Raw genomic sequence first — 11,549 nt, forward strand, 5'->3', positions numbered from 1 at the left:
AAAATGACCAAAAAAACATATCCCCCCCCCCCCCCCCGTGGTGAACGTGCGATCTGAGGAATGAAAAGTGATCGTCATTATTTTTGTAGTTTTGACTTTTTTTTGTTTCTCTTTCTCTGCAGAAGATAGAAGAGTAAAGAAACGGACCGAAAAGAAGATATTTACAGAGAATGTTCATAAAATATGAGCTGTGTTTGTAAATATGAGACCCGCTTTGTAGATTCCTTAAGCTCTAGATGCCAATAAATGATCCGCAGTCAGTATCTGAATGTCTCCTTTCTTCATACATGGAATACCGTGTAGTCGTCACACACAACATACGATTGAGGTATAACCAGGGCCGTCTTTAATACTGATTGGACCCTGAGCAAACATTTTCTTGGGCCCCCCGTTCCTGCCTATCCCGACCCCCGCTATGCAATTTCGCCCATGCATACGCAGGAGCGGAGCAACACTATGCAATACCGATCGCACAGCAAACAGAAGAGTGGCGCAGGTGTATCTTTTGAGGACTCAAGGGCGGGGCCGGTGCAAGGATTCTTGCCTACACAGGTGAAGGTGCATTATTCACCCCCTCTCTCCCATCCCCCCCCCCACCCCCCCGGCGCCCACAGACGACTGTCTATGCAGCCTTACTAAGGTTTATTGTCCCCCATCATATGTACATGGAAAGCATGTAGTGACCTCCATCACATACAGACAAGCAACATGTAGTGACCCCTCTCTCCGGACGTTGTGTTCCCTAATACACACATGCAGCAGCAGCCAGTACAGACACGCAGGGCCTCCCCATCAGACACCCCCTGTTCATGCTGCCCTGATTCAGGCTGTAGTCCCCTCACCTGGCAGGCTCCCTATCCCTTATCCAGGGGCAAAAGCCGCCTTTGGCAGCTGCCCTTTGGGCGCCACAACAATGACTGGGCCCTGGGCAGCTGCCCCTTTTGCCCTGCGTTAAAGACGGCCCTGGGTATAACTGTCATGATCTCAGCAAGACCCAAAAAATGTTCATTTCCCCCCAAAATGTACAGAATGTAATGTGAGTGCACCAATGGAGGAGAAGTATATATATGCTGGGGGCCCCCGGAGCTCATGGGCCCAGGGCAGGTGTTCCCTCTGTGTGCCCTATACATATACTCTGTTGGAACAAGACCATGGAGGTTTCCACACTCACATACACACACTGGACCGGCATGTGTCATGTAAGAAGCTCCTGGGCCGGCATGTGTCATGTAAGAAGCTCCTGGGCCGGCATGTGTCATGTAAGAAGCTCCTGGGCCGTCCAAAAAACTTTACAAAAGACATTTCTACATCATATGTGGACACCTGACCATCATGCCCACTGAATAGCCAAAAGTATGTGCACCCCCCCTCCCTACGATGGGGTTCAGGTGTCTCCAGTGAAGGTTCTGGTGATCCTCCATCATACAGAGACATTGGAGACAGTTGGGATCTTCCAGCCTTGTGGTGACAGTTTGGTGGAGACCCTTTTCTGTCCCCCCCAGGACTGTCCCCCGTGTACAAAGCCAGCTCCATACAGACACGGTGTGACCAGTGTGGTGGAGGAACTCGAGTGTCCTGCACCGAGCCCCGACCTCAACCCTACTGATCACTGATTGTGAGCCCGGGTCCCCTCCTCCAACACCAGTACCTGACACAACAAAATGGGCACAAATTCCCATTCCATATTAAGGGCCATGGGGGGAGGGGCGTTACGAGGCAACATTTCGTCTTTCGGAGAGAAGAATTATCCCATGGATGGTTTATTGAGTCTTCACTCTCTTCAGTCAGCTGACCTCAATATGTCACCAGCGGACACTCAGCCGGTCCCAATACAAAGTGTTCCCGGGCCCCCCCGATCACTAAGAACCGGCGCCGCGTCCACACCAAACCCACAAACTATCCCAAAGAACATACTGACGGCTTCACTGATCGGGTTTAGACCCTCCGGCGCCCCTCGGTGTCAAATCTTCCCGGTAGCCATCGGTGACACATGAGGCCACTGTGACTACAGAGCACTGCAGCCCCTGGAATCATCCCAACCTGACACATGCTCAGTGCAGCTCGTTGCAGCCTCCTGAGGGTAGCGGAGCATGCTGGGAAGCCTCATGTGTGTGAAGTCCTGACCCGCACGCCGCGAGAATGGGAGAACGGTCTGTGTTTGTGTTCTTGCAGCGTTCCCTCCCTGGCCCCCTCCGTGTTCCTGGATCCCCCTCCCCCCAGATTCCATGTCCTGGGCCCAGCAGGAGCCGTGTCCCTAAGTGACCGCTCTCACATTTCCTTGGCACTGGTTTTGCAGCTGCTCCTCACTCCCGATGATGCGTGGCTCCTGGCTCCTCGTGATGCATGGCTCCTCGTGATGCATGGCTCCTGGCTCCCGGTGATGCCTGGCTCCTGGCTCCCGGCGATGCGTGGCTCCTGGCTCCTCGTGATGCATGGCTCCTCGTGATGCATGGCTCCTCGTGATGCATGGCTCCTCGTGATGCATGGCTCCTCGTGATGCATGGCTCCTCGTGATGCATGGCTCCTCGTGATGCATGGCTCCTCGTGATGCATGGCTCCTCGTGATGCATGGCTCCTCGTGATGCATGGCTCCTCGTGATGCATGGCTCCTCGTGATGCATGGCTCCTCGTGATGCATGGCTCCTCGTGATGCATGGCTCCTCGTGATGCATGGCTCCTCGTGATGCATGGCTCCTCGTGATGCATGGCTCCTCGTGATGCATGGCTCCTCGTGATGCATGGCTCCTCGTGATGCATGGCTCCTCGTGATGCATGGCTCCTCGTGATGCATGGCTCCTCGTGATGCATGGCTCCTCGTGATGCATGGCTCCTCGTGATGCATGGCTCCTCGTGATGCATGGCTCCTCGTGATGCATGGCTCCTCGTGATGCATGGCTCCTCGTGATGCATGGCTCCTCGTGATGCATGGCTCCTCGTGATGCATGGCTCCTCGTGATGCATGGCTCCTCGTGATGCATGGCTCCTCGTGATGCATGGCTCCTCGTGATGCATGGCTCCTCGTGATGCATGGCTCCTCGTGATGCATGGCTCCTCGTGATGCATGGCTCCTCGTGATGCATGGCTCCTCGTGATGCATGGCTCCTCGTGATGCATGGCTCCTCGTGATGCATGGCTCCTCGTGATGCATGGCTCCTCGTGATGCATGGCTCCTCGTGATGCATGGCTCCTCGTGATGCATGGCTCCTCGTGATGCATGGCTCCTCGTGATGCATGGCTCCTCGTGATGCATGGCTCCTCGTGATGCATGGCTCCTCGTGATGCATGGCTCCTCGTGATGCATGGCTCCTCGTGATGCATGGCTCCTCGTGATGCATGGCTCCTCGTGATGCATGGCTCCTCGTGATGCATGGCTCCTCGTGATGCATGGCTCCTCGTGATGCATGGCTCCTCGTGATGCATGGCTCCTCGTGATGCATGGCTCCTCGTGATGCATGGCTCCTCGTGATGCATGGCTCCTCGTGATGCATGGCTCCTCGTGATGCATGGCTCCTCGTGATGCATGGCTCCTCGTGATGCATGGCTCCTCGTGATGCATGGCTCCTCGTGATGCATGGCTCCTCGTGATGCATGGCTCCTCGTGATGCATGGCTCCTCGTGATGCATGGCTCCTCGTGATGCATGGCTCCTCGTGATGCATGGCTCCTCGTGATGCATGGCTCCTCGTGATGCATGGCTCCTCGTGATGCATGGCTCCTCGTGATGCATGGCTCCTCGTGATGCATGGCTCCTCGTGATGCATGGCTCCTCGTGATGCATGGCTCCTCGTGATGCATGGCTCCTCGTGATGCATGGCTCCTCGTGATGCATGGCTCCTCGTGATGCATGGCTCCTCGTGATGCATGGCTCCTCGTGATGCATGGCTCCTCGTGATGCATGGCTCCTCGTGATGCATGGCTCCTGGCTCCTGGTGATGCCTGGCTCCTGGCTCCCGGTGATGCGTGGCTCCTCGCTCCCAGTGATGCCTGGCTCCTCGCTCCCGGTGATGCCTGGCTCCTGATGATGCCTGGCTCCTGGGGGGAGCTACCCATAGGGATCGTCTCTAATTACACAGGAAGGTGACTACCCATAGGGATCGTCTCTAATTACACAGGAAGGTGACTACCCATAGGGATCATCACAGGAAGGTGACTACACATAGGGACCATCTCTAATTACACGGGAAGGTGGTTACCCATAGGGATCATCTCTAAATTAAGCAGGAAGCTGACTACCCATAGGGATCGTCTCTAATTACACAGGAAGGTGACTACCCATAGGGATCATCCTCAGAGGAGTGCGCTGAGCTGGAGCGTCCTAGGAGAGCTTGGGAGAAGCCTCGGCCAGATGGACCTTCCATGGGGACCTCAATGCCCAACATCTCCAGGTACAAGGACTGTTCTCATGTAGGGGTCCCTGCTCTCTGATTGGCTGTCGCCAGGAGTCTAGAATATTTCGCTGTTTTGGGGTGTCCCGAGCCCCTCCCCCTCTCCCCACAAATGTATTGTGATTGAATAAACGGCAGAGAAGTCTTCAGTGACCGGCGCCCCAATAAGGAGGAGGAGTCATATCGGGGTCCCCGGGGGGAGGAGTTCTATCGGGGTCCCCGAGGGGGAGGAGTCATATCGGGGTCCCGGGGGGGAGGAGTTATATCAGGGTCCCCGGGGGAAGGAGTCATATCGGGGTCCCCGGGGGGAGGAGTCACACACTATGGTGATACCAATGTGAATGTTTTGTGTCTGAGCCGCCATAGTTACTGACAGCCGATCCCACCGATCCTTCCTCAGCCAATGTCACCCCTTCGTCACCCGCAATTGGGGGGGTCGTGTGACCAGAACGTTCCGCCAGGAGGAGACGACGTGTCTGTGGCGGGTTCCCGGTATCCCGGGCGCGGTATTCGCTAGGGTTGCCACCTAAGCCAAACCCGAACACTCCGGCACCTCGCGGCCATTTATTTTTGACACAAAAGCAGATGTTTTGTGAGGAAATAACATTTGCGTTATGTGCAGACATGTGACTGCCAACAAATTCCTTTTGTTTCCTTTGAAATTCGGATTTCGTGTTATTTTGTTTTTCGGGATTCGGGTGTGAAAGTCAATTCGGATTCGGAATTCGGACGAAACTCGTTAGCGGTGTTTCGTTCGCACGTTCGTTTTCGTTTCTTATTCGTTTCGTTCGTTTGCAGCAAAGTGACATTTGTAGACGCGTGCGATTCGTAGGAATTGTCCTGAAATTCGTACATTCGGAAGCATCCGAAATCCGAATGGCAGTTTCCGAATTATATCCGAAATACGAAATTCCGGTAATGAATTTCGGATCCGAATTTCTTTGAAACGGGAACTAATATTACCCCTGTAAATGAGGAACAACGTGACAAGATTTATTTTTTTAATCCGAAATTCGGATCCGCTGCTGCTGAGAGTTGCATTACAATACACAGGCAGGAAATACCAAATTCCGTTGACGCATTTTCGTTCCGTTACGAACATTCGTTATATTGAAGTTAAAAAGCAAAGTACATTTATATCGGAGTTGATGGTATTTTTTTTTTCAAGTCCGAAATTCGGATGCGGAATCCGTTAACGGAATTCGTATTTCGGATACAAAAACAACTACCACATCGACTCCGATATTAACAAAGGTATTTTTGCTTTTTGACTTCATCATAACGAATGTTCGTAAAGTTACGAAAACGTGCCGAAACTAACGAAAATACGAATTGAGTTTCCGAAACTAAACAAATTTTCTGACGGCGCACAAGTTTAGACATTTGAGGGGGAAAATGTTTTTCTTCAACGAACGAAACGAAAACGAAACGAACGTTCGTTCGAACTACCGCTACCGAATTTTGGAAACGGACATTCGGATTCGTTTGCATTCGTTATGTCTGTAATTCGGAACGAAACGAATCGCACATGTCTAGTTATGTGCAAAAGTCCATACCTGGGTCACCTGTGGTATATTTTGTGGGGGCGTGTCACAGGTCCCCAGATATGCGCTATTAATCTCCAAAAACCACTGCACTTCACAGCCTGCCATGCGCCAATAAGATGAATAAGCTGCGTGCTACACAGCGCTAGAACGCACTACAAAACGTTCAGGTGTGAACGAGGGCTCATACTGCAATCGAAGCCTTTAAAAACTGCTCCAATTAGCGCCCTCTCATTTATGTCTTCAATTAGAGGTTTCCACCATCACTCCTCATCCACACTCTATGGGCCTGTTCACATAATATCAGGTCCTGATCAGGTCCGGATCTGCAGACTGATGCAGTGCGTTTTTGCCGCGTTTTTGATGCATTCAAGTTAAAAAAAGAATTTTTTTTTTTTTTTTCTGGAGTGGGGCTGTTAGTATGTTAGCTGCAGCGCAGTGCGTTTTTATGCATTTTTGACGCGTTTGCGTTTCCTGACCGGACAAAATGTGACATGCAGTATTTTTTCTGTCGTAAGCTGAACGGACTGCGCGCGTGAGGACTGGAGCCCATAAAACGCACAGGGAGACATTGGGAGGCATTTTGAGTGCAGCAGCGTACGGAGCCGGTCAGCACACAAAACGCACGTCGTGTGAACCGGCCATGACATAGATCATCCAGGCCGCATATCGCTCCTTCAGGTTGAAGAGGACGGACGGCTGGTTCAGATGAGTGAGGAGAGCCATGTCTTCAATCTTATGGAACTTCGGGGGGGTTCCTCGGGTACACGTCGTCTTCCTTCACCGTCACAGCCTGACAATACAAAGCAGATGACTTCATTGAGGTCAGTCTGGATGATGGAGGGTCAGTGAAGTCCAGATGTATGGGTGGGACGTCACTGACTAGTTGTAGATTGTGAACGTTTATCATTTCATACAAACACCGGAATTCATTGTTCTCAGAGAATTTTCTGACTGTGAGCTGAAGACAAACGTTGAGGAAATTCCCCCAAACACTGAGAATTCAGGACTGAGGGTTCAATGAGCTGATAGAGTGGCCACCTCGCCTGACTGACCGCTCTCCGTGTCCTCCTGCCTTAGGCAACCCACTTAGTAACTCCATTACAAAGACGAGAGGCCGCCACCTAAAGCTGGTGGAGAAAATATTCCAGCACAAGGGGCGCAGGGGGTTCTTCACAGCAGTGCTCCCCAACCTTTTTATCACCGCGGACCGGTCAACGTTTGATCATTTTACCGTGGCCCGCTGAGGGGGGGGGGGGGGGGGGGGGGGGGATTGATCCACGGAACGGTACCGGTCCGCGGGCCCGGGGGTTGGGGACCACTGCTTTACAGTCAGAGCGGTCAGGGTCTGGAACTCACTGCCATCGGCCGTCATCTCAGCCAAGAGTGTAGATTTGTTCAAGAAACGTTTGGACAATTTCTTGAGGGACCGTAATATCCGGGGGTACCAGTATCCCTAAGACTGAGATGATGGACCTGTATGGGTTGGCCTTGATGGACCTATGTCTTTATTCAACCCCAAATACTATGTATCTATGTAACTATGTGTAACTATATGTAACTATGTATCTATGTAACTATATGTAACTATGTAACTATATGTAACTATATGTAACTATGTAACTATATGTAACTATATGTAACTATATGTAACTATGTATCTATGTAACTATATGTAACTATATGTAACTATATGTAACTATGTATCTATGTAACTATGTAACTATATGTAACTATGTAACTATATGTAACTATGTATCTATGTAACTATGTAACTATATGTAACTATGTAACTATATGTAACTATGTAACTATATGTAACTATGTAACTATATGTAACTATGTATCTATGTAACTATATGTAACTATATGTAACTATATGTAACTATGTATCTATGTAACTATGTAACTATATGTAACTATGTAACTATATGTAACTATGTATGGTTGTTCCATCTTCATTCTTTGATGAGCCCCATACAAGATCCTGTGGTGTTCCTTCCCCGTCCCTCATAGACTTGCTGAACCCTCTGATACCCCCTGGATTCGATATGAATTCCCTTTGTTTGTATGGAGTGTCCTCGTTTAGTTTCTCTTCTTTTCACCCTTTTGGGCTATTAGTGACCCTGACGTGGACCTATCAGTTGTTTGGCGTCATACTTCAGTTGGATATTTCTTTGTTTTTTGACTCAATAAATCTTCCCACGGCTTCAGAGCTGGACCCATGCCACCCTCTCTGCTGTCACCCTCCCCATCATGTTTGGGGTCAAGATGTACGCGACACTCAGTGCCAACCCCAAAATCTCTTCACTCGTCGCTCCAAAACACCGAGAGGGAAAACACAACCACCAAATGACAAGATGTTACGGCAGCGGAGACCAGCCACCTACAGATCTCACTGCCAGGAGCACCGGCAGAATCAGGATGTCCACGGGGTCACCAAATTCCACGCAGACCTGGAAAGTATCTGTTGGGTGGAATTATAATTCAATACATTTCATATGTATCACTCAGCTAGGAATTGTGGGTAATGGCACCGCCAGGAGGGACATTCGCAAGAGATAATTGTCCGAATCCCGGCCAATCTCACGGCGATCTGAAGACCTAATAGTAGATTCACCTGATATGGGGGGAAATGGATACATGTTGTAAAATGAGACATTACTATATGAGATCTCCTAAAGTGTTATAATTGTATACAATGTATGCAAATGATGGAATGTGGGCGTGTTCTGCCCTGCCACACCCCCAGGTCACTCAAGCATCTCGAATTTTTAGCTGTTCCTTTTAATTGAGGAGAATGTAATTCATCTCTACAGATTTCCCTTTCAATAATGATGGAAAACAAAGTATAAATATTGTAGACGTGTCGTTGACAAGATGGCCGTCCAGGAAAATGAAAGGAGCTCGCTACTTACGCTTCCACCTTCCGCTTGCACGTCGACGCTTTTTCCATCTTTGTTCTGTGCAATCCCCTTCACATAAAGCTCTTTATTGTCCGCCGCGTACACGAAGGTCTTGGCATCGAAGGTTGATTCTAGGCCTCCAGTCGTTCCTTCTCAGACTTACGCAAACACTGCGCCGCCTCCCCATACACCGTCATATTGCGGTCTGCGCACATGGCTGCGATTCACCTGCAAGAGAAGAACGATTCGCTTTATGAAGCTTAGGAGATAAGAGCACCAGGTGCATGATGGGAAGGGGTTCAGCTCTGCACATGACTTGCTGAGGAGGAGGGTTGGCCAACCACAGGGCCATAAATGTGGGTTTTATGCCCATTACTGGGGCAGTTGGAGGAAGGCGGACTCTGTATGAAGCTTCACCGAGATTGTCATGTTTGTATAATGATAACAAGAGTCTAGCGGAGGTGTTGTCGGGTACACGATGGGCAAAAGTCTCTGTACACCTGACCGTCGCACCAATATGAGCTTGCTGGTCCTCCCATTCCAGGACCATGACCATTAACATGGTTTCATTCCACCCCCTCCCCCCTCCCATACCCATTAATGTAGAGTTGCTCCCTTCCCTTCCTTCCCAAGGCCATTAACATGGTGTTATCTCCCCTCCCATGGTCACTGATATGGGGTTGCCCCCCATGGCCATTAAGGTAGAGTTGCCCCTCTTTGTTTCTATACCCTTGGTTCTGAACTGGTGGGTCGGGACCCAAAAGTGGGTCGCCACATGCCTTCTGCTTTTCTAGGTGAGAGGCTCCCTAGCCTCCCCCTAGCCCAGCACTGTCCTATCTTACACTGAGCAGCCATTCAAAACATGCTGCCCGGTGCCGAGTGTTGACTTGAGGTGGGGTGGGCTGGGGCTATGGCCACGATGGAGCTCCATCCATGCGTGTAATGCTTACAGCTCCCTCGCATGTCCTGTAGAGCTGCCTGGACCGGAGTGATGTCACATTCTGGCTCCCGACACCTCTACAGGGCCCACAAGGGAGCTGTACAAGCATTGCACATATGGACGGAGCTCCATCACAGCACAGCAACCCACACTGCCGTGCGTTCCACTGCAGTGCGACTTGGGGCGCGACTTATTGATCGAGGACAAATGTGGGTCCTGAGGTTACACAGGTTGAGAGCCGCTGGTCTATACCATCCCCCACTCTTCTGGGAGACTTTCCACAGGATTTTGGAGGGTCTCTGTGGGAATTTGGCCCATTTGTGAGGTCAGGTACTGATGTTGGATGAGAAGACCCGGGCTCACAATTGGCCTTCCAGTTCATTCCAAAGGTGATCAGTAGGGATGAGGTCGGGGCTCTGTGAGGGACACTCAAGTTCCTCCACCACACTGGTCACACCGTGTCTGTATGGAGCCTCCCCTCCCCCCATGTCTGTATGGAGCCTCCCCTCCCCCCATGTCTGAATGGAGCCTCCCCTCCCCCCATGTCTGTATGGAGCCTCCCCTCCCCCCATGTCTGTATGGAGCTGGCTGTGTACACGGGGGACAGTCATGGGGGGGGACAGAAAAGGGTCTTCACCAAACTGTCACCACAAGACTGGAAGATCCCAACTGTCTACAATGTCTTTGTATGATGGAGGATGAATGGGACCTTCACTGGAGACACCTGAGCCCCATCTTTGGGAGAGGGGGGTCTTCATACCTCTAGTCATATAGGTGGGGGTCATGGTCAGGGGTCCTCACCTTTGTATATGATTGTGTCTTATAGGAAATGTTCGGCAAACAAAAGCAAAGTCTACAGAACATAAAACTGCTGAAACAAACTCATTAACAAATATTTGCAGAAATCTTCACACGAATCTCTCACGTTACCTTTCTGGCGCCATCTGCCTCCTCGCCACTAAGATCCTCAGAATGGTGCTAATCTCAGTATTAATACAACTGGCACACGCCGTGCCAACCCCCGGGCACCGAAATATTCTCATTAATCTTCTCTGCTTTCAGGACGGGGGCGGGGAAGGAGCTGAGCGGGCGATCCGCACTCTAAAGGAACGTTTGACTGTTTTCCGGTGCGCCAATCGTTTGCTGAATTTCCCAATAACGAGGGATCGGGGGAGGAGCGGCGGGATTACAGCAAAAATGATCGAGATGCAACACTCTGCCAAAGAGGAATCTTTCACTTTCACTCATCGATTAGGTACAAAATTGCGGCTTTGTAACACCTTTGCGTTGCGTTGGGCGATATCGCCTGTCGCACGATAAGGTGCAGGAGCTATTTTTTTCGGGTGGTTCTCGCGCGGTTTTTGGTCCCATAGACACCTCTATGCAGAGGGAACCGCGTGATCTCCGCATGGTGACCGCGCACAGAAAGAAAAGGCACGAATGCAATCTCCTAGGTGTGACCGTGAACCCGGCCCGGGCCGAAAACCCGCCAGATCCACTTTCGTTGTATCTTTCCCATTGACTCCAATACAACAAAACCCCCCAAATTCCGCGACGCTAATCGCCCCGCTCCTGACCCCTCATCACCGCAAGACGACTGGACTAACGGAGCCCAATGATCTCCAATGGTGATTATTATGATGAGGTTCTCCGGCCACAATTGTTACATTTGTTTCTCTTTTGGAATTTTATTGTTTTTCGTAAATGTGATAAATAAACAGAAATGAAACTATAAAGAGGAAAACCTCATCGCTCCCCGCACAATGTCCCCCCCC

The 11,549-nt window shown here is 50.7% G+C and overlaps 1 protein-coding gene across 1 annotated transcript in view; it reads left to right on the top strand.

Moving 5' to 3' along the window:
• The window catches only part of LOC108803329 (myosin-4-like), a 16,501-nt gene extending 16,237 nt beyond the window's left edge, over positions 1 to 264 (top strand). The window contains exon 40 of the mRNA XM_018575177.1: positions 123 to 264. Within this exon, the coding sequence (XP_018430679.1) occupies positions 123 to 137 (15 nt within the window). The 3' untranslated portion in view covers positions 138 to 264. The remainder of the gene's footprint in view (positions 1 to 122) is intronic.
• The last annotated feature ends 11,285 nt before the right edge of the window (positions 265 to 11,549 follow it).

The sequence above is a fragment of the Nanorana parkeri genome, unplaced genomic scaffold (assembly GCF_000935625.1).
Source record: "Nanorana parkeri isolate BGI_ZX_2015 unplaced genomic scaffold, ASM93562v1 scaffold3610, whole genome shotgun sequence".
In the NCBI taxonomy this organism is placed as follows: Eukaryota; Metazoa; Chordata; class Amphibia; order Anura; family Dicroglossidae; genus Nanorana; species Nanorana parkeri.